This window comes from Melanostigma gelatinosum, assembly GCF_949748355.1.
Source record: "Melanostigma gelatinosum genome assembly, chromosome: 7".
Lineage (NCBI taxonomy): Eukaryota > Metazoa > Chordata > Actinopteri > Perciformes > Zoarcidae > Melanostigma > Melanostigma gelatinosum.
Window position 1 is genome coordinate 9,572,107 of NC_136640.1, and position 24,377 is coordinate 9,596,483.

Here is a 24,377-nt window from a genome sequence, read left to right on the forward strand (position 1 = left end):
GGCGGGACGAAGGAGAGAGGTGTTTGGAGACAGGCTCAGGTGTGCGTGACTGGAAAACGTAGGGAGCTCGGAGGCTGCACAGCAATCGGGACCGCTCCGGTGTGTGTGATAGTTGACATTGGGCTACACCGTTATCGGCAGCGTTGTTCCTCTGTGGTAATGTCACTTGCAACCTAATTATCAAGCGGGACCGTAGCAGTGGCGCCGGAGAGACATAGATTCATATAAGGTAAGGTTTGCAGTAGGATGTTACAGAAATGTATAGACCACCGTGTTTTATTCAGACTTATCCTCTCTACCCTACTTAATATTCTGCTCAGAGTGATTTTGTCGCACTTTGATAACACCTATTGTTCTTGCAGCATTTGTAAAGGGACTCACCTGCATTAAGATCTGGACTAGTTATCCTTAATTTACATTATAAGGTTATGTCCCGTAACGGTGTAACCTAGTTATTAAAAGAAAAGAGCAGCCCGTTGCACTGATATAGACTGTAGGAGATACAGTCATGCCAATAAGACGGAGAGGCATCACAAACTGGGTTTTCATCTGTGCATGCTGTGGCTATGTTCATTTCAGACGGTGTCTCTGTCATGCTTTGCACCATTCGCTTGTAAAAAGAAAAAAACAAATCGCGTGTGTGTGTGTGTGTGTGTTTGATTCGGTGCAAATGACGGACTCTGAGCTCCCATTGCGGGTTGACTGATGCACAGCGCTGCGCCAGTCATTGTTGTTGTCGTCTCTGGATTTTTATTTCTCCTTGGAGAGAGAGGCAGTCCGAGCAGACGCTGTTCGTGCATGTCAGTGATTACTTTTACAAAAAAAAATGACCACAGCAGTCAATCAATTCATGTATTGGGACTAAACAACAGCAGAACAACAAAATCAATAAAAATCAAAGTACAACGAGGTCGCAGAAAAAGGAGGCTGAGAAAGAAGGAGAGAAAAGGAGGCTGCAAGTGATGGAACATTAGAAGTGATTTAAGGTCAGAGCTCGTTTGGGAGAGTAAAGCAGTCGCAGCTGTGTCACACCTTGTCTGTGCTGCTGCAGCAGGTGAAGTCCTTATTAATGTGTTGGCACCCTCTGACGACGTATACATGCATGCATGGATTATTGAGACTATATAATCCCACAGAGTCAACAGTTATCAGCAGCACGTTTACGGTGCATTTTACTATGTGGTGTATTGTGTTTACCACATACTGAATTAGAGAGATTCTGATGCTGTGTAACATCTTCCGACCCTTTATTGTCAGATAAGGTGTGTATCATATCTTATTTATTTAATGAGACTTGAGATAGAATGACTGAGGAAATTGGCTGTGGCAGTGAGGGGAATATACACAAGGGACACACATCTTGTGAGTGTTTGCGTCTCCTGGCCTCAGCCATGTGGTGTGGGAGCCAGGAACAGCTCCTAGTGGCACTTAGAGAATTCCGGAAAACAAGGCAGTGGTTGATGATCGCAAGAAACCTTTAAACTTGAAACATGCTGAAAAAAACAACCTTGTTTCCCGACTCTCAGGTGCAAAAAATAGTACCTCCTGTCCACTCGGGAACAAGAGGCATGTGGAGAGACACATTGTCACATGCCCACTTAGCAAAAGCCTTCCCAGTGAATAACTGAAGCTCCCCAAAAATACTGCAGCTTCCTGAAATTGTGTACAACCGAAAAAGCAGTGTGACCCATTTTAGTTGCCAGAGAATAATTTCGGAAACACCACGATATGGTATCATGGTGCATATTTGCACTGTGCTCGTTCAGGCCCCCCGAGAATGAGTTACATTTGTCTTACTTTAATGTTCCTCATCCTGTCAAAATATGCAGGAAAAAAAGTTTCTTTTACAGTCAAAGTCAAGCTGTTCACATGACGAAAAGAGCAACGACAATCTATTTTGAAGACTCCAGACGCTGCCCCGGCGTCATTAATGACAAACACAAATGCCTGTGCGTCATACAGGGCAAGAAAGAGAAAATAAATGCGTTTGTGGAAAATGGATTGTTTCAGATAAACTGTTATTGTCTCTGTCTAATGCACAGTAAATTAAAGGCTTCCACAACAAAACACATAAAACAGTGTGTCAGCATTAGCAGCACTAATGCAACTCGGTGAATTGAAGCAAGACAGAGAGAAGGAGGGGTGTGTGTCTCTGCCTATGTTGTCTGTTTATGTCTGTGTAGAAGTTGATTTGGAAGGTTTTATAATGCCCCTCCTGCGTAGTTTGGATAGAACTAGAGATACAAATGCCTAATGGCGTGTGCAAGATGTTTGTTCAGGCAATGAGGATTTGATTTTCTTTTCCTTTGCAGCTACAGTTAGGCCTACGCAACAAGAGAGAGACACACAGAGGGGAGCGTGGCAGAGAGACACAGCATGTATGTGACCCAGTGTGTGAGAGAGGCATACGGGAGGACTGCAAATGAAACGGTGTCTTGTCTTATAGGGAGAGAGAGAGAGAGAGAAACGGGCGGTGAAAGGATTTTGGTGAGTGGGAATGTGTCGTAGCTGCGTTATCAGTGTAATCTTAAGTGAGGAGAGTTTAAAAACCATCACATTTTTACATGAATGTGCCAGTAGATATGGAGAATGGGAGACAGAGCGACGATTGCGTCATTGGTAGAGACGGAGTGTGTGTGTGTGTGTGATAGAGAGAGAGAGAGCAGAGTTTTGTTTGAATTGTTCACTATTGGAGCAGCAGTTAGCCCTGTTGCCATCCTGACACTGTTATGTTAATTACGTTCAGCGAGGCTCTGTCCCTTGATGCCTCTCTTTTTTATCACTGTCTCCTTCTTCTTCTGTTTCCTTTCTTATCTCCCTCTCTGGCTCTATCTCTCGTCCTCTCCCTCTTTCTCCATGCACTTCTGCCTTCTCTTCCCCCTCCCCCACCTCTCCCCCTCCCCTCTTCTCGCCCCATCTTCCCCTCATTCAGTCTTTTCATCCAATGCGCTCCGTTTCCTTCTCCTTCCTCCGTGCCCCTCTCGTCCTCTATTTCTATGTTTCTATGAAATTCACTACACTCCACCTTCATTTCTCTCCCTCTCACCCTTTCCCCGCTCAGCTAACATCCCTGTCACAACCTTGATCCTGTTTTGCATAAGCAGTGGATGCCATCGTCTGCTGTCTAAACTGTCCCAGCTCCCCTGCTGTTTACCGTCAATTCAATTTGTGTTGCTCTGAAGTGAAGCAAATTATAAAACTTGCCCCAGGAAACTGATGCCCCCCTCCCCTATTTTACACGAATGCTTGGTTTAGTTCTTGTAGCTATGTGTCCTGTATGTCTGTTTGAATCATGCAAAAGGGTTTCTTCACTACTTCATAACCTTCATAAATCTTCTATAATTTATAACGAGAAACTTGCAATGATCTCCTTTCTGTCCTGGAACAAAAGGAATATAAAATACCCAAATTTGCCAAAATCTTCGATTCAGTATCCAAAACAATTTATACGGAAATGATAACAACAACTGGGGCTCCAATTTGCAGAGAACACCCAAAAGCGAAAGTAATGCCATTACAGCAGCAGGAGCTGAAGATGTAACATGCCAAGTTTTAATTCGGTTCGCGTCAAGGGGCAGACACTTGAGGAATGACATGGAGTTTTCATTTGGTGCTCATCATGACTTTTCAATCTTCAAGGGACCATAAGAACAATAGATTAAAGAAATAAATGTGTCTGCCAGTCGTTTTATGTGACTTTGTTGGTGTCTCAAGTGAGCGCTGTAGAAAACTTGTGGGACAACCAAATATTCCTCACAGCAGCTGTGAAGTGTGATACGCCGCTGCGGTTATGTTGTTGATATTATGCTGACACAGTGGTGACGACGGTGACTCCGCTCAGCTCACAGTGATTTAGAGCTGCGCACCAGGAATAAGAGGGCAAGGCCGTAGAGCCGGGCCAGAGTCGAGAGACGATTCTCTGGTCATCATATTCAGCTTCATTAGGAACCAACAGTATAGCTCATTATGTTGCTCACTGTAATGGTCATTTTGTTGATTTTATTTGCACAGTTTGCATCCCCATTTCAATTAAACTTCAACCTCCGTAAGGTGAGAGGAAAGTATATGAGCATATCAGGCTTTAGTTTCCATAGTTTTCTCTACATATGTGAAAAAGTCTGTCAAGCTTAAGCAATGACTGTCTACGGACTGTGATTATTACAGTAGATGGATCAACGAGTAAACGACAAACAAGCCTGTGTGCCGCAGCATGCTACTAAGATGTGTTTTCTGCTCACAGCTTTATGGGAACGTGTCTGTCTGTCACCTGTTACTGTGAGCCTGAAGTTCTTTCAGCCAATGAGACTTAGCCCAGATTTTGTTTTGAATTTCCCAGGTTGCACTGCTGCACCTGTCGCCGCTGTCGCCGTGATGGTCCCACCTTGAAATCCGAGGGAGAGAACGACAAGTCAGAAGAAAGGAATACATTGTTGTCATCCATTCTGAACAGCTCCTCTGTGCCACAAGCTTGTGCCATGGCCAGGAAAAGTGTTTCTCGGACAAGTAGTTTCCTGTGACGGCTCTATGAAGAATTTCAGATCCGCTTCTCCTTTGTTACCTCAACGGACCAAGATGATTTCTTGTCTGCTGCTAGTTCTGTCCATTTGGGTTGGATCCTATGACGCTGACTCCAGCCAGTCCGAACGGCGAGTTGTGACACACATAGCTGGTGACATCATCATCGGAGCGTTGTTCTCCGTCCATCATCAGCCTCCTGCTGACAAGGTAAGCTCCTGTCCTGTCTGCAGAATGGTGTGTGTCATAGTTACAGTCAATCTGTTTTTGTGACTGCAGATTGTGTGTAAATCTGTAATCCTGCCTGGATTTGAACGAAGCAGAAGATGGATACCATTATGCTCAGAATAATTATTGGAGATCATTTTTGGGCAAATTTGCGATCGACTGGACAGAGAGTTATAACGCTGCTCTGCTTGTTGACAACACATTCAATTTGTACAACAGGTACCTCCATGCGAGTTCATGAACCACTTGCTTCCCCAGGAACCTATTTGACATTTAAGCTTTTTTTCCATCTAACTTTTAATAGTTGCAAATGGCCATGAGAATATAAAACCAACTTTAGCCCAGCAGTGAAGCAGACATGTGTTAAAGCCCAAGTTTTTAAATGTGTCTTAGTGTTCATCCAGGCTGCTAAAACAATAAAATGTGTCTGAAGAATGAATGTCATCATCAGTATTGACAGACGACATTGTTATCTAAAGGCCACTTCAATTTCACTTGATTTCTTCTGCCACCCTGTCTGCACAGGTACATGAACGCAAGTGTGGCGCGGTGCGAGAACAGTATGGCATCCAGAGGGTGGAGGCCATGATGTACACACTGGACCGCATCAACACCGACCCACACATCCTTCCCAACATCTCCCTGGGCTGCGAGATCCGGGACTCCTGTTGGCACTCCGCTGTGGCTCTGGAACAGAGCATCGAGTTCATACGGGATTCGCTCGTCTCCTCTGACGAGGCCGCGGAGTGGGCTGAAAGGGCGTCCTGGGGAGGCGGAGGAGGTGGAGGACCCACGATGAAGTGTGCAGACCCCTCTGCTACTCCGATGCGGGGGAAGAAACCCATCGTGGGTTTAATTGGACCAGGGTCAAGCTCGGTGGCCATCCAGGTCCAGAACCTTCTACAGCTGTTCAACATACCACAGATTGCCTACTCTGCCACCAGTATGGACCTCAGCGATAAGGTGAGCCCGTGTACCTGTAGACAAATATCTAGGCCATTGAAGTTGTACAGACGTAGGTCTCGGAACTGGAGAGAGAATGCATTTCTGCTACTTTAATGTGACTTTAATTGAATTAAACGTTTACTTGACTGAATGTTCTAGATGCTCCCGTGTAACTCTGCCACTCATTGATTTTTATCTCCATTGTTTCAGAGCCTTTATAAGTACTTTATGCGGGTGGTGCCTTCGGATGCCCAGCAGGCAAGAGCTATGGTGGACATTGTGAAGAGATACAACTGGAGCTACGTGTCTGCTATACACACTGAAGGTACAACCACCCACACACTCCGTCTCTGACTTTTAAACTCGTCTTCTAAGCTCAGACACACACACACACACACACACGCACACACACACACACACACACACACACACCGAGGGCTCTTGATCCTGGCCTCTGGCATTGCCTGAGGGCATTACAGCAGTATTTGAGTTGAGCTATGAAGGGTAAGTGTTTGTATTTGTCAACCTTGGTGTTATACACACACAGTGTATGCAGGTATATATGCATACAGTATATAAGGAGAGAGATTGGTAATGTAACGGACTAAACCCCAGTCACAACTTTGATTGATGCTAATTAAACCTTGCCTAATTGTATTATCATTAACTCTAATTCTTCCAATTGAAAATGCAAAGGGGTTTATTTGCAGATGTTTAGACCCTTTTACTAATCTGTCCACATTTGTTTCTGTCAATGATGGGCGACAGACAAATCACCCCGCATGTCGCTCACAATATGGTGTCAGAAACAACATGTGTCTTGTGTGTGACATTTATTTTTACCGTCCTATGAGATCTCCGTGTGTGTGTGTGTGTGTGCGTGTGGTGAGCTGGTGTGCTGCTATTAATCTTAGCTGCAAGACAGGGAGCGTTTTATGTGTGAAGGCATTTGTGTTTGTGAGAGAGTGCTAGTGGTTGTGTGCGCAATTGTGTGCGTTTGTCAGGGAAGTATTCAGTCTTTGTATTTGATCAGACATGTGGGTTCCACCTTGGAACTGGTCCTCAAGGTTGACTGCTGCCTTTTCGAGAGAGAGAGAGAGAGAGGGGGGGGAGAGAGAGGGAGAGAGAGCACGAGAGAGGGAGGAAATAAAGGGTTTATTGAGGAAAAGCTGAAGAAGAGAAAGGGGGGGGGGACAAGGGATGAAGAGAGAATTGGGAAACGCACGCAATGATAATGGCGCCAGAAAACCACAGAAGACCAAGTACTTGGGATAGATATGAGAGAATCTGCAGATTGAGGGGGGGGGGGGGGCTCATCAATTATCTGCATCAACATTTTGCATCTGGAGGCTACAGACAAAACACACCGATATGCAAGAAACTGAATAATTCATGTAATATCAGCACAGTAATTACATCGACATAATGCAATAATATGATTGGAGGGGGCAATACCGTGAGTCGTGCTTTCTCGTTGGTAAATAGTATGTGTCATACGCGTCTGAATTCCTGAATGTAACGTGTGGCTTTTACTTCACTTCCTGTTCCACTTGTAAAGCGAAGAAGTCTCTTCGGCCTGGTTTGGTATCGTCAGACCAATCGGACACAAAAGACAGATTGACGGATAGTCATTGTGCAGTTCATAGAGCAACTCAGATGAACTGTGTTGCATAAAATGTGATTCAAAACATGAAAACAGCATCAAGGGAATTGCATCAAACGTATGTGAACAGGCGTAACAACAAATACTACATGAATTTTCACTGAGCTGTCTGTGGGAGGTTTAGCAGAAACACTGACGCCTATGCTTTTTAGACAGAGGAGAAGCTCTAAAGTCTAACAGTTCCTGGAATAAAGTCTTTGTAGAGCACCTTGGGGAGACCAGCCTGCAGCTGAAGGTGCTCAACAGTTCCACCACCATTACGGCTCGTCCGGATATTCTGTCCAATATCGGTCTCGGCCTGTTGTCAGTCTGATCATAAAACAAACGAATAATAGTTCACACACTTGTTTGCAATTGGGTTTCAATCTTCATTTAGTATTTCTCTGAAGAGAACCATGATCGTCCTCCACTGTGTCGCTCTTTCGCTCTGCCTCCCTCTCGGTGCCCTATGTTCAGTTTAATTCAATTTGGCTGAAGGGGTTTTATTGACACGTGTCACCCAAGCACGCTCCAACCAAAATTGATCAATCTCTCAATAAATTAAGATGCCAACCGTCTCTTCACTCTCGCTCCCCTTCTGTCCTTTTACTCATCTCCACCTGCTCTCTTTTCTCTGTTTCCTTTCCCATCATCCCTCTCTCTCTCTATCTCTGACATGCCCCGTTTCTTTTTAGTTGCCATCGGCTGCACAGGATTGAGGAAGATGAAACTGGGAAGGTTTGGGGAGGGCAGTGTAAGCTACAATGAATGGCGACTGAAAATGCTCACGTATTTATTGTTGTCTCTGGCAGTGTAGCCTCAGGGTGAAGATTCAAAGTGGGCCAGTTTCTGTTGGGTCCCCATATAACAAGAACTTTGTGTTTTAATGAGCCTGGGTTAGAGGACTATATCTACTCAAATTGACTCGGGCTGCGATTGCAGAACTCATGTTCTGGGAATCCATTTGATGGCTTCTGTTAAGAAAGATAGATGGTGTGCCAGTCCTGAGGGAGTTTTAAATAGAGATTTCCGACTGGCACAGATGTTAGTAAGGTCATAAAGAGAGAGAAATGTCTGAGCTGTTGCCATTTTAAACCCCATTTTAAAAGGCTTTACCGGAGGATATGTGTGCTGGGAAATAGTTCACTGAACCATATGTAATTACCTGCACCATGTATAGGATCACATGCATGCATCAGTGCAGATAGTGTGTACATGTTTACATGTTTGTTTCTCTGTATGTGTCTGCATTTACAAGACGGGTTTCTGGGCACAGCCGTGGTATATTTCTAGCTCCAGAGTTTGCTCAGTAGGATAAAAGCATGGTGCAAGCAGAGTTTGTTACGGTTAAAAATAACTGCTGTGCATCCTTTTTACTGTTTTTTACCGCTGAGTATGAGATTTTCTGCTTCTCTGTGTTCAACATAATTGTATCCTGAATATTTTGGCGGGATAGACTCGTGGGAAATAAACAAGTAATTTGAAGACAATCGTTTGGGCTTCAGGAAACTGTGACGGGCATTTCATGCTCCTTCTAGACGTGTTTTAGACCAAACGATTAACCGATTAAAGGAGAAAAATAGTTGACGGATTAATCAATTCGGGAAATAATTGTTAGCTGCACTCCTAAATTAAGTGGCAACATTACAAGGAACAGCATGTCTGTCACCACCTTTACATTTACTTCATACTTCCATCAATAATGTCGACTGATGCAGAAACAAATACATTGCAGAGAGCGTGAGTCTGAGTCAGCCTGTGTGCTGATGCATGTTATGTATTTGTGTTTACGTGCGTGTTCCATTTGCCGTGTAATTCTGTCATCTTGTTTAACTCTGTGTTTGACACAGTGAGAGTGTCAGTGAGCATCTGCCCTGGGGTATTACTGTGTTTGTGACATCGCTGCACATTCTTGGAGACACTCCAGATGTGATATGCGGTGGTGAGTGCATTGGCGAGGAGGATGGAGGCGACCTTGGAGAGGACACGAAAAGGAGAGGGATTGTCAGGAGGCGGCTTTACGTCATGTTTACGTTTTTTTAGTGCGTGTCGTTTTTCTCTGGGTGAAGCCGTGACCAGAGTGAATGAGTGTTGGAAAGAAGAAACGGACAAGGAAGGGAGAGCGGGGAAAGGGAGAGAACATTTAATTGCATGTAATAGACCCGATAAGAGTGACAAGTGGTTGAGGGTGGTAATTGAGAAGGATGGAGGAAGGGCGAGAAGGAGAGTGGAGGGGTGGAAACATCGGGAGAAAAGACACAGCAGCACCTGTCTCTGTGTCTTAAAATGTACTGCCTGATTTACTGCTGCCAGAAAGCGGGCATAGATGAAGCAAGTAGCTAGAGGAGGAGGAGAGGGAGCTCCACGACGGGCAAGCAGAAGACTCTTCAGCTTTGCATTTGATTGCATGTTGTAATTTATTGCAAGATATCAGATGCACAACAAGTTGAGGAGGAGAGATCAAAGAAGAAGAGGGCAGAGGGGCATACATGAGAGGAGCGAGAAAGGGTTTTTGTTCTTTTTTTTCATCTTTCATGTTTTTCTGAAAACAAAAGTACTTGTTTTTGTTCTTTTTTTTGTTTATCATTGAAATTATAGATTTAGACATCGGGATTATATAGACACCGCGTTGTAGAGGAAACCAGCAAGAGGGGGAAAGGGACTAAAGCACAAAGGGGTTAAAGGGTTAAAAAGAAAACAGGTTGACGTTGTGAATGTGCAATCTCAGTGCTGGATGTCCCAGTTGTCTCTGTCAGACGGAGGTGATGACAGATGATGACAGGTGATGATTAGTTAATGACGTGGATGACATACATAGTGACATGCAAGACATATGAGGTCATATGAGGTTTATTTGGGGTTCAGTAGTGAGGAAGAGTGGACAGACTGACTCCCTATTCTGTTTGGCCCACATGATAAACTGATGAATGTGTGTCTGTGGGTGTTTTTTTATTTGCTAGGGATGGGAGCTTTAGTATTTGTGTGTGAGTGTGTGCTGGTATTATAAAGTAGCATGGAGTACATGTGTGTTAGAGAGATTGAGAGGCAGAGCTGGAGTGATAAAGAGACACATGATAGGCTTACCGAGTGTGCATGTGTGAGAGAGTGTGAGAGAGACGTCTCGCACATAAATCCCTTTTGAGGCCAGAGTGAAGTAGGTTACAAGCTTTATCGATTTTGATGATGGTAACAGTGGGAATGTGTGCGTGTGTGCACGAGCGTGTGTGAGTGTGTCAATGTAGGGGAAGGACGGTCTGTACCATCTGTCTCCCACTCCTCTCACTGAGACACTAATTACAGGACTTTACACTTCACTCCACCACACTCATCATTGGCCTGATTACACACACACACACACACACACACACACACACACACACACACACACACACACACACACACACTCACACTCACACTCACACTCACACTCACGCACACACACACACACTGAGATGTAGTAGCGGTCAGGGATTGTGGGATGTCTGACACTTTCTGTGTACATTTCCTCTCCCTCGCTTTCCCCTTTGTCTCTCTGTGTCCCTTCCTTTTGTGCCATGATTGCCCGTCTATCCTTCCCTCACTCTATTTCTATCACTTCTTCTCCTTTGACCTCTTCATTTAGCCTCATCAATTTAAGTAGAGCATAGGTCAACAATGCCTAATTAGACTGCATTCTATCGTTGATAACATACAATACTCTGTAAAAAAGAGGAACCATTAGAACACGTAACAACCTCATTGAGTGAGAAAACCGAAACGCTGGTTTAAAAAAACAAAAAGAAGGTTGAGGAAGAGATCATTTCGATGTTTTCTTCCGTCAACACAGAGAGTAAGGGAAGAGATCAAAGGGAGAGGAAGATAAATGAAAGAGGGGAATCCTATCATATTCTTTGCCAGTGTGTACAACCATTCATTAGCATAAATTCCAGGTCACCCACTTTCTCTGGCAAAGAAACGGGCGCCACAGTGGGGAGATGCTTTCTCTGACACAAATTTGAGCTTTCATGAGAAGAGAAGAAGCAGGCAGGTTACTGCCGTGGGCATGTTTTTGGCATGTTTTTGAAAATCAGAAGGGATCAGGTCGTTAACTGTCATTTTTTCCACTCAACAAATATTGGCTATTAGGGAGAATTAGTCTATTTATGATTGCACATCTTTCGGTTTGCACAAGTCAGTCGAAACCTGAATTAAACCAATTGTGTTTATTGTCACCTATGCATATGCATGCATGTATATATGTCTATATCCATCTACACATCCATCCATGTTCATTTGTTCCTTGAATGGAATCAATCATGCTCATTGGCTACAGGTTGCCCCTTTATCCATTTGTCTATCTTTACCTCTATGTATCGTTACACACATCCATCTATGTTCCCTTGCTTTCAAACTGTTTTCTGAGTAATTCTAAAACAAAACTGAATTCTTTAAATCTCCCTCACCCTTCCCTTTTTTTATGGTTTTCCAGGCAACTATGGTGAAAGTGGGATGGAAGCATTCAAGGACATGGCAGCCAAGGAGGGCATCTGTATCGCCCACTCTGGTAAGATACTCGGCTCAAGACAACCACTGTTAATCAATATTAATACCAAACGCTACAGAAAGTTGTAGTCAAGTTAGAAACTGCATTGGATTGTTGTGGGTGTACAGTTGGTGGAAGGGTTCGTTCGTATTTAACTTTTTGTCAAACAAGTACACCATGGTGTCAGCAGCTAAAACACACTTACCTGCCCTCACAGCTTATAGACATCTACTAAACAAGAAGACATACTAACAATATTTAACAATAAAGATCGGCCTGTTGTTCTGTCGGGTGTCTGACACTTGAGCACAATAAAATAGAAACACTGTGACAAAGAAACCCCAACAGACACTCAACACTTCACAACACATCAAGCAACAGAGATCAGAACGCATCACATCCCTCACAGACCATGTTTGTATTTGTCCGAAATGTTTTTTGTTTTTTTTATATCTCAGTTATATATATCTTAAAGCTGTTTTAAATGGTGGCCCAGAGCTACAAAACTGGCCCTTCTCCCCTCCTGTAACAGTTACTGTGACTGTGCCTTTGAGCAAAACACCTTACCTCCCACTGGTCAGCAGCAGAAATATAATGGAAGCTCTCAAATGTGCATCACATCCCTCACAGACCATGTTTGTATTTGTCCGAAATGTTTTTTTTTTTTTTATATCTCAGGTAAAATCTGGAGCAATGCTGGAGAGCAGAGCTTTGATCGGCTGCTGGAGAGACTGAGGGGCCACCTGCCTAAAGCCAGGGTGGTGGCGTGTTTCTGTGAAGGCATGACCGTCCGCAACATCCTCATGGCCATGAGACGCCAGGGGCTGGTCGGAGAGTTCCTGCTCATCGGCAGGTCAGTGGAGCTACAAAGTCTTACTGTACTATGTAGAGCAGTGGTTTATTTCCTTCAACAGGGGATATACATTACAGGGGTTTCCCCCAGGAAATTATTCATATGATTGAGATGCATCAATGGGTCCTTGATTTCCTCTGTTTACTCTTTGAGTCTTGTTCAGTTTTTAGGAAAGTTGGGAAGAAAATATGTTTTCCATGTGATGTAGTCAGGCAGCTATATTTAAACTGTGGGATTTCAGCCACTGGATGTTTTTGAGGGCAGATGGAGAGGCAAAGCTGTGGCTCCGCACTCTTCTCTGAAATAAATACACGACTAATTTCAACCAAGTTCTGTGCATGAAGTGTGCATCCAGCTGGTGATTATGTAACTTCAACCTGGTCTTTGACCTGCAGTGCTTGTTGCATTTTCCCACATTTTGCAATTATTCTGCACACGTCTTCAGGTGAAGGTGACTGATTGAGCCCCAAATATTGCCCAACTGAAAAACTGGCTATAGTGTTTTTGCTGATTTAGTAACATATTGTTTTATTTTGTATTAATTAATTCATGACTGATAATCCTAAATAGATCAATGTAATTAGCTGAACCGAGTTAGACAGATTCAGACATTTCTTCTTTTGTAATCAGTTTAGTTTCTAGATTGTTTATTTCATAAATGTGCATTAATGTTTTTAGATAGTGGATGAGGTCATTAATTCAGTATAGATGGCCTGCTTCTGCTGCAGAAGTGTGCTAGATAATGTATACTTTTGTAGCCAGGGCTTGATATTACCACTGAACAACAGGTAAACATATATATATAGACGGGTAAACCTTTCGTGAGTCTACTGTGTTTTAAAAACTCCTTTTCAAAGACATTAATCTGTCCAGTTCATTTTGAACCAAGGGACCTCTGGGACTTGTTGGTCGAAAAAGTTTTTGCCACGCCTCTGAAAAACGGTGGAGCAGTAGCCTTTGTGTCACAAACATAGAGAGCCTATTGAATGGTGGTAAATACCCAAATAGACTGTACAGCCAAACCGTACAGCAGGAGACATTGTTGTCCTTTCCACAATAACGCACATGGGCGCTGAATTTCGACGGTGGTTTTCACATTAAGCTTTGTTCTCGCTTAGATGAGTTCCTCCTACATTTCACTTGCAAAAGTCACCTTCCAAATGGGTTGTTTTTATCTACATCTGTGCATGTGTATATATATATATATATATATATATATATATATATATACGTGTGTGTGTGCATGTGTGCATGTGTGTATATGAACATTTCTGCGAAGCCCTTTAGTTGCCATGCCAACTGTGTAATAAACATAAGATGGAAATTTATTTTAGCACCTTTGCCAGCCAATATGCAGAGAACACAATTGACTGTGAATAGATTGGACTCATTATCATGTTTTTAACATTATAATGCCGCAAATGAAATTGTATTCAATTGTATTCTACTCTTCCCGCAGTGATCTGCGCTGCGTAACTAAATTGTAGACGGCATCATTTCTGTTGTCATCGCCACCACGATGCTCATGTCATCACCACCTTCATCTTACTCATCATCATCTTCATCTCCGTCATCATCGTCGTCATCCTGCTGAGAGCGAGGTAAAGTACCAAACCGTACTCCTGGTGGTTGTGTTTTTCTTGCCATTATAGATGACAGTGGAAGGAGAAAGAGAGAGAGCACGAATCAGTTCAACACATCTGTTTTAAATGGTGGCCCAGAGCTACAAAACTGGCCCTTCTCCCCTCCTGTAACAGTTACTGTGACTGTGCCTTTGAGCAAAACACCTTACCTCCCACTGGTCAGCAGCAGAAATATAATGGAAGCTCTCAAATGTGAATATGTGGATTTGGATAAAAATGTTTTTTCCTTTTATCACTTTAATTCTCAGTCAAAATGAGATGGCTGCAGAAACGTGGGCTTTGTTTCTTCACAGAGATCGCTGTAACTCTCATGGTGCTTCATTGTCATTGTTTCTTCTGTTGGTTATTCAGAGCACCTGCATGAAAGAGAGTGGGATCAGGGGTGTAGCGTGATTGTCTCTATTACACTGTTTTGGTGAAGCTCATTGCTGTCAGGTAAAAAAGAAGCAGCTGGCAAAGAGCATGGCTGTTTAACTTCTCCCCAGTAAAATTTGCAGTGGCCATGACTGCATATCATAGGGAATTGGACCAATTAGCAAGACAAAAGCCAAAACATTCTTGGATGAATAAATGTGAATAATAGATGCAAAAGAAAGTTTGGCTCTGTCATTCAGCACAGCAATTTGCTGTTTATTCTAACAGTCGTTATCCTGGACATTTCGCTGACATAACCTGTTGCCAAATGAATGCCAACAGTTTCCTTAAATGATGCAACACCATCTAGAAACCAGTTGAACAGTCGCCCTCATTTCACAGTCAATGATCACTTGTCAACGTAAAATTCCTTTATCGAAGTGAAAAAGTATTTAAATGAACTCAAGCTCTCACACCATTTGTCTTTCCCCTTGTGTTAAAATTGATTTATTTTGCAGTACAGTATATCTTGTAGTCCTCCATCTCTGGCCAGTCTGTCTTGATTCGGTCAGTTCATTGAATATCAGCCTTTGTTAGCGTCAGTATCATAAACGGACTGTTGCGTTAAATTGGAGCTGGTCACGGGTGGGTGCCGTGCTCACTGGAGGTCTGCGCAACGAACTTCTGATTAGCCCAGTTGGGCAGACGCCCGTTTAACACCAGGATAATTACGTTACCACAAGAGCACACCGAAGATTATTCAGATACCAAGGACAGATTAGCATGGTCATTAACAGAGTAGACTACTACAAGATCTCCAGATTACATTTGTGTTGTTGAGATGGGCTGTTAGCAAGTCACAGTCACTTGTCTTTGACCTTAATCCTCGAACCTCTCACAGGGAACTCATTTTGAGAAACACTTACACATAAACACTTAGCCCCGTCCTGCTATTAGTCTGAATGGGTCCTCTGTGACACGGCTCTAGTACCCTGCTCCTGATACGTTTAATGATCAGTGACATTATTGTAGACATTGATAGCAACTTCCCGACATTTCAACCTTAAACTCTTCCTGAATCCAACTCTGTGCTCCTTCGAGGCTTGGCTCCCTCTCGATAAAGTATCTGCACTATTTGTCATTTTGAAATTTCGGAATAAACATTGTCGTGACATTGCACTTTTAATGAACTGATAAATTAAAGTTTGTTCACTCAATGTATTTTTTACAGGCTTAGTGCAATTTTGTCATTCATGAGTGATGCCGACTTCAAACGGCACAACTTTGGGCCTGAATGTTCACTCGCTGAAAGTGCAGTGAAGACCTTAGAATGACATCAGGAATACTGCCATTGCCGGCTATTTACATGAAAGTTTAAAGTTTCAATTGTTTTCAATTTAAAAAGCTTCAGCAGATGTTCACAGTGTTTCTTGTTTTAGTACATCTTGTTTTTTACTGTACTAATAATATAAAAAGACCCACATCAGGTCCCGGGGCTAACTACCACATCACAAGAAAGCTATGAGACACACAGTCTGGATTTGGAGCCTGGGTGTATTGATTGCTTCTGTCCTATAATTCCTCATTGTGCCAGCAGCCTACAGACCCATTAATGAGTAGCTAGGCTGAGATAAATATCCAGCCACATGAGACACACAAAACCAATGCATGTCAATTTGCAACCTTACAATTCAAGCGTGTATTTACATTTCCATGCCCAGAATGTTACCACTGCTGGATTCTCTGTGTTTTCATACGAGGCCGATATTCAGACTGTGCTAAAGAAACGACTATACTGTTGAATGAATTGAAAGAGAATAGTTTGAATCAAAAAGTCAAAACGCTGACTCAGCGACCATCCAGCACAAGTCTGTACCACTTCTGCCTGCTGTTGCCATGGAAATATCCCCGACCATATTTGGATGAATCCAGCATAGCAGCTGGGGTGATATGTGGCGCATGCGTATACGTTTACATGACTATGTGCATCTGCATATGTGTGTGTTACTGTCAGGAGACGTGTACAGGTTTTTCTGTGGAGCTAACAGTCGTACGGAGGGTGGCATTAACTAATCATCACTGTCAGAAGAAAGGCTAATTGACAATGCTAATGGCCATTTCAGTAAAAATTCAGATCAATGCCTGAAGACTTCTGTGCTGATATTCTACGACCCCACTGCCCTCTCATAACTCCCTCAAATGTCTCGTATCATTATTAATTCATCACTTTGTTCCTTTTCTTTCCTCTCAGCTGTGACTTAATCTCATCGTCTCGCACACCGTCACTTCGCCCCTCTCTAAATCCAGCTGCTTGAGATTTGTCAAGAGTGTAAGAGTGTGATGTGTGCGAACTGAGACCCCGTACCGATCGTTTAACAGAGGTCAGATCCCCGCCGTGTCCCACTGCACACCACAGCTGTCCGTTAAGGCCGCACCTCCTTGTGGTTTTAAAATTGAGAGAAATTTGTAAGAGAGAAGTTAAACGGAATCGTGTGGCTCTGAGATGTCTCACAGCTGCTCGTCTTTTGAAATGGACTTTTAGGGTATCTTACACCTGCACAGCAGTGAGAGGAGATCAAAGACACGGTGAGGGCAGAGCAGGCAAACACAGCGAGGAGGGGGAAGGAGAGATGCAGAAAGGCGAGGAGATGGAAAGAAGGGAGAAGATGGTTTAAGAGAGGAGAGATTAGCACTTCAGGGCAGAGTGGAGAAGACCGGTATAGTGTGTGTGTGTGTGTGTGTGTGTATGTGCATTCAAATAGCATGGTCATAAAAGATTTTGTGTCAGACATGAAAATCAAATCGCTCACATTAGGAGTGTAATTTACGCATCACTGCCGGGTTTGGGATGTACCGGTATCTGTCCTTGCAAACACACATTTACACAGACACAGAGGTGCTGATACACACGCTCACACACACTGTACATGCGCACACCAACACGGCCTATTCCCGTCTGTATTCTAGTATCATGTTAATTCACCCTTGATTAAAACAGGAGCTGTTTAGTGTCATTTAATTGGTGAAACGATGGAAATTAAATCTGCACTTTTAAAAAAATTTTTTATAGCTTTGCATTAATAGATGGCTTGTAATTAAACACAGGGGGATATGTAGGAAAGGATGATGGATGGAGATGGAAATTAGTTTAGCATTTGTATTAGAACTTGTGTGTGAATGTGTGTGTGATTATACAACGTCAGTGTTTATGAGTTTGTGCATCTTAGAAATACAAATGTGAGACACTGTGCATGTAGGCAGGTGTGTGTGTGTGTGTGTGTGTGTGTGTAAATGAGTGACTAAGTTTGGTGAGCGAGTGATCTTCCTACGGTGCGATCTGTAAAGGTTGTGAGATCAATACATGGTCTGTGGCTTCATGTCTTCTCTCTGGAGGTCCACTGCGGGAGACATTTCAACACACACACACACACACACACATGCACACACACATGCACACACAGACAGCATTTTCTTGACTCTATTTCTATCATCCTAATCTTGACATACCGTCGAGTATATCTTGATATTTTATTGTTTGTGTCATTACGCATTTGGAATGACTTTGATTTCCTACTTCTGGAACTTCTGGTTTGTGGATTGCTGTTTTAAAACCTTAAATTTGGCATTTGGCCGTTGCTATCTTGGTTTTTGGTGGTAGTCATCTTGTTTTTTTGCAACCAGAAGTGACACAAGAGGGTAAAGCTAAGTACAGCTGAATGCTAGATACGACATATTTAGGCAACCAAAATGTTACAATTAACTTTCATGAACTGAAAGCACAACGCTGTGGTAGCAACCTGTCAATCACAAGCCACGCCCTAAAGCATACTCCGATTTATCGTCTATTTTCGTCTAAATGGACCATCATTTAACAAATGAACATCATGCTGTAGTGAAGAAGACTTGAAACGAGCGATTGAGAACATAAACTCATGTTTACTGAGGTAATAAATCAAGTGAGAAGTACAATCGTACTTCTTCTGCAACCAGAGGAGTCGCCCACTGATGGCCATTAGAAAGAATGCAAGTTTTAACCACTTCCGCATTGGCTTTACTTATGAAATGAAACACTCAAAACTCTGTAGTTATTTGACAAATATGCACATGTTTAGGAATGTGTCAGATAAGGGGCCATCAACTTTCATTGGATGTGACATGTGCTTTTGTCATTGTTATTGACATTCTTTTGTTGTACAACATCAAGCCCCTTTTCTAAGGCAAAGTTCCTTGGATCTTTTCTTACTAGGTGTCATAAGTGTCAACCACATATCAAAGAACTCGGCAGGTTTATGTCTTCACATTTTAAACCCAACAAAGGAAACTCTACCTTGACTTTCATTTCCAGCTGTCAGTTCGGGTGAAGTCCTCTGAGACAGCTGATCAAAACGCTGCTCAACTGAAACGATACAATATCAAAGTTTTTTTTTTATTCAACTCACATTGTATTCCTTCTCTTTCTTGGTTTTTCGTTGGCCCCTCTGTCTCCTTCTCTCTCTGTCTTTTTGACACTTTACTTTTTTCTCTCTTCCTGCTTCTTCTTTCCTTCGACCAGAAAGGAAACCATGAAAAACATTGTTTCCTTTCTAGTCTCTGTTGAACTTGTTTGCTCATGAATGTTTATTACAATTGAGTGGGAAGACTTAAGGCGATATCCAGGATGACAACTTTCCTGTTTTTATTATTTATCATTGTAGTTTACCTTTATTTTACGAGGAAGTCCCATTGATATCGAAAATTGTTTTGTCACTTTTTGATCTGTTGCCCAAACCTGTGATATTTTCTAATACTGTGCAGCCTGAACCTGGTCAACCCGTACATCGTTACAAGGTATAAAAGTTATAATAATGATGAATAATAATGATTAAAATAGATTTCAAAACAGGGTTACAAAGTGCTTTACAAATAATAACAACATAAAAACACAAAAAAACAATCCTGGAGTTACCTGGAAGACAATGCAGGGAGGCTACAAATGATTTGACCTGTTGTTTGATGCAGATAAGAAGGTATCAGCCAAATCACAACACATTAAAGTGCAACATACACAACAATCGACATACATACATTTCATTCGATTCGGTAAAGCCACAGATTAAAGGACATCTTGACGCGCACATGCAAAAATGCATGTGCGCATATTTAGACACACTTAGGCATGGGCTGACAGACACACACCTGCAAACACACATTCATCCTCTTATTGTTCTCTGAGGGATTGGCCTTATCCTCTCAGCACTCCAATGGGAAAAGTGCTGGGAATTAGAGAGGCTCGGAGGTGGGGTCAGACCGGCAGACATAAGAGACAGAGAGAGAGAGAGAGCGAGCGATAGTAGCAAAGTGAGGTAGAAAGAAGGTTAACCAGACTTATTATATGTATTTGTGTCCTTTTTTTGAATTTGCATGTTTATGAATCTGCTTTTTGAGACAACAAATTGTGTTGTTGGCGTGGTTGGTCTGTTGTGAGCTCTCAGTTCGTCATATCGCTGCTCAATTTCTGAGATTTACGCTGTGAGATTAAACCGACCGTTACGTCAGCCGAGTGGCTCAGCATACTCGCACACACACCAAAGATAATCCTTTTAATAGTCGCCGTTATAGTAATCCACACAGGAATCTAAAGGGTTCCCTCTTTGTTTCATTTTTAAGAACTGCTTATGTCCTGCACATTCATTGAACTGTTTTTTTCGTCCCCTGGTATCACGTTGACGGATATAAATGAATTTCATCGAGACACAAATAACCTCTGTGGTTGCTGTCTGTACTCTTCCGTCCCGCCGTTCCATTTCCACACTTGACTTTCTGCCTCCCCCCTACTCTATTTCCATAATCTGCAGCACCTTTTCAGCCTCTTCTCCTCCTCTTCGAAACATACCTGCTTGTCGTCCACCACACATTTGAAAGGCTACGTGTGAAGAATTGCCCTGCCATCTCCTAAAGTGCCTGGACAGGAAATGAATTGGCCTTAATTTAGCTCTGACTCTAAACCAGGCAAAGGTAATTAAGAGAAATATGAACTGTGATGCCTCTGAGAAACCGCGGATCCCGAGTGAAAGATGTGAATACGGAAAAATTTGTGTTTTGTCAGACACCCTGTTTTGAAATTGTTTTTCTGCTTTTGTTTGTATGCACATCACAGAAAAAAAGGGAGCAATTGAACAAATGGGATTGATGACAGGCTGAGCGAAAGAATGCAACTAATTCTGAGTATTTCATTCACTCTTCTCCTTTGTCTATTACACAGATTTTTAAGAAGTCTGCTCTTCCTGACGGTGCTACGTAAAGCAGATGCTTCCATCCATTCATCACATCGGGCAATTTGTTCAGTTGCCTCATGTGTTAATGGGTCACCGCATGAAATGGGTCATCAAATTAAACTAAATGTTAACTGAAAATGGGTTGCCTTGGCTGACTCTTACAAATATATTTAAGAAATGGACCGACTTACTCCGGCTTCTGACTATTCATTGTTCACTTCCAAATGAACAGAGAAATACAGAGAAAAACTGAAAAGGTGGATATTTTGGCAGAAAAACAAGCTTGAGACATTCAGGAAGTTCAATCGTTATAGTCTCTGCCCACACAAATACGTACAGTATTGTATACAACACATAATTGTGCCTATTAGTGTCGAGATGAGATGGTCATGTAATGGCGTTGGCCTGATTCTCCAACACCTGTCTTTTTTGTGCTTTGAGTGTAATGATGGGCTTTACGGGCCAAAAGCTGTTTGGTCTTTTTTTCTTTGAAAATAAGTAGGCGCTGATAACATATAATTTTTTCGAGTCATGTGGTCTGTAATCTGCTGTTGTAGAGTGGCTCAACCTTTGATTTTAACAATGAGGTGAAACTTTTGAAAGAAGAAAGAAGAGGGCGAAGTGAAACAGAGGTCCATGGCTGCCAATTCAAATCCCACTCAATGAGAGAGCTGTCAGTGACTCAGTGACTGTATCTGGGGATTGGCAGTTTGATTTTCCTATCACAAACTGAGCTGACTGATGGTACTACGGCTGCGTGCGTTTAATGATCTCCAATATACTGGAGTTATCTCCGGTGTCTGCTTAGGAGGTCAGTTACAGAAGGGTGGGGAAGAAGTCTCGGGCCATTTTGCTTGATGGTATACACCCTCTGTGTTGTGTTGTGATGAGCCACAGATTCTCCTTCAGTGGGCGTTTAATGTTCCCAAGGGATCCACAGAGCAGTCCAGGCTCCGATTCATACCAGGTGCAATTTGTTGCTTTATGGTGGTAGCTTGAGTTTATAGCCCGACTCTTTATATTTACTAGGATTTCGTTCTACAGTATCTACTCATCTTTTTATTTAGAAAGTTGACAAGTTTGAGTTTTTGATGGACTGTGATCAAGATGAGGTTAATCAGTGTAATCTACTGTAATCAGGCAATACTTAACATGTCGACCAATGAGCTATGACTCTATAATTAACAATTAGGCCTGTGTTGGGTGACTTTATGAAACTATCAGACAATCTGGCTTTGATGTGTCATTATTTGTAAAACAGCGATCTGCAGGTGGTGGCCAGGTTTAGCATCCATACTTCGGTTACAACTTAAAAACTGCAGATGTCATCTCAATTCTGTGCAGGCCATTGCATCTATATACCGTTCACAGCTATTCAACATCAAAATGTTTGTTTCAGCACAATTCTTCAACTGGATGACACCTAAATATGTCAAGGACGTCGTCCCCGGACTCATACAGCGAACAAATACACCAAAACCCTGTCACCCATTTGTCTACGTCTCCCTCGCTTCCCCTCTCTTCCGGTGAGCTCAGTGAAACGGGTGTTATCGTGTGCCGCATCACGGCCCCCGCACAGCTTGTTACCATAGCAACACAGGCGACAGAGCGCAAGAACATCATAGAAAGACAGAGATGGAGTGAGAGAGTGTGTGACGGAGAGAAAGTTTGCGCGCGAGAGAGAGATTAGGATGCTTACTTGTGTGCTATACACCATGCCTCCATCTGTGTCCCCTTATTACAGTGAGAGTGAGTGTCTGACTTCTGCACTCAGATCCTTGAGGTCAATTTGACAGATTGAAGGCTGGAGCAGGTTGTTTCCATTCAGATGGAGACGTTCACATACATGGCAACACATTTGCTCAGGGGCAAAGGTATGCGGTTAAACAACAGTAACACGAATCATTAAACTGCGTTAATGTCTGGATATATACTGCAAACGACCCGATTACTTTTGAGATACAAATAAAATGTAATCTCCAAAAACCCTAAACATTGATGATTTACAGCTTCCCGCTCCCCAAATCTAAGGAGACAGTGTACTCCTAGCTCCTCACTCCAAAAGGAGTGTGGCATATACCTGCTCTTGCTCAAGAATCACTGCAAGGCAACGAAACATCCTCAGAGTTGAAAAACATTGCCAACAGGGAACACCTGGAAGTATGTGTTGCTGCTGCAAAAACAGAAGAGTGCCATCAAATTCTTCCGCTACTGAAGTGAAACAGACTCTCGTCAATGCAGCATGAAGCTTTCATGTGGGAAATCACGAATCCATCGCTGACATTCATGAATCTAAGCAAAACAAATCGTTGAGCGCAAACTGGAGGGACAGAGACCGGCTGCCACAGCGAAAACACTGCTACCCAGAGACCAGAGTATGCCAACGTTGTTAATTAGGACACACAGAGGACACGCAGCATTTTTTGCTCTCATGCTCAGAATATAAACAATATTAGATTACATCATCACCTACCATAAGAGTGAAAACATCTGTCTGATGATAACCTTGTCAGTCCATGTGTATGTACACTGTGTACAGGGATGTCAATTATTATGTCCGTACGCGTACTAATCGCTATATATTTTCCATTTTGGCTTATTGCTGTTATTTATTATCAGTTTAGTCATGTTGTTTTATATAATGTGTCAATGGCTAACGCCCATACATGCTCTCAGAGGAGACATGTGGTACCAATGCCATTAAAGTCCAGAATACTAAGTCTACAGAATTTACTGTAGATACGTCGCATACTCTCTTTCTCTGACACACATGATTCTGTGGGCGATAAGCTGGATGCCTCGTTACCGGGCATTCGCTGCACCTCTCCTTGCTAATCCCTGCTGTCAAACAGACAAGCTGGCTGTGTGCGTGTGCGCGTGTGTGTGTGTGTGTGTGTGTGTGCGTGCAGCCCATCCAGTATAATTATTGCCATCGTGTAAAGCAGGGAATAGCTCTGACTGCCGCTTCTAAGCCACCGACCCATCATTAGGTAACACAAGATTGTCCATTGATGGCTGTGTGTGTAGAGAAGAGTGTGTGGTGTGTGTGTTTGAATATATATATATATGTGTATATACATCTGTATATACATCTAATGCCACATATATATGTATATATATATATGTGTATATATATATATATGTGGCTTGAGATATTGTCTTAAATGTTGATGGCGCCACTGATTTGACTTAATTTTAAATGTAAAGATATTTAACTCTGCTGTAGTAAAGTTATAATTGTATAGTTGAATATTGGTGTATGGAATATATTGCAATGTAAATCAACTTTCAATTATTTGTGTTATTTAAAGGTCTTTAGCACGACCTTTAAAGGTTGTTGGTTGACGGTTCAGATGAGTCAGCGGTCCATGTAATCGATCCTCACATCCTGTCAGTAGCCATGTTTCCACTCAATAATCAA

The 24,377-nt window shown here is 42.6% G+C and overlaps 1 protein-coding gene across 1 annotated transcript in view; it reads left to right on the forward strand.

Moving 5' to 3' along the window:
- Positions 1–4,572: 4,572 nt before the first annotated feature.
- grm5b (glutamate receptor, metabotropic 5b) overlaps positions 4,573–24,377 on the forward strand; it is a gene marked incomplete at both ends in the record, with an annotated part of 43,105 nt that continues 23,300 nt past the window's right edge. The window contains 5 exons of the mRNA XM_079271408.1: positions 4,573–4,725; positions 5,269–5,706; positions 5,899–6,013; positions 11,799–11,873; positions 12,531–12,705. Of these exons, the coding sequence (XP_079127534.1) occupies positions 4,573–4,725; positions 5,269–5,706; positions 5,899–6,013; positions 11,799–11,873; positions 12,531–12,705 (956 nt within the window). The remainder of the gene's footprint in view (positions 4,726–5,268; positions 5,707–5,898; positions 6,014–11,798; positions 11,874–12,530; positions 12,706–24,377) is intronic.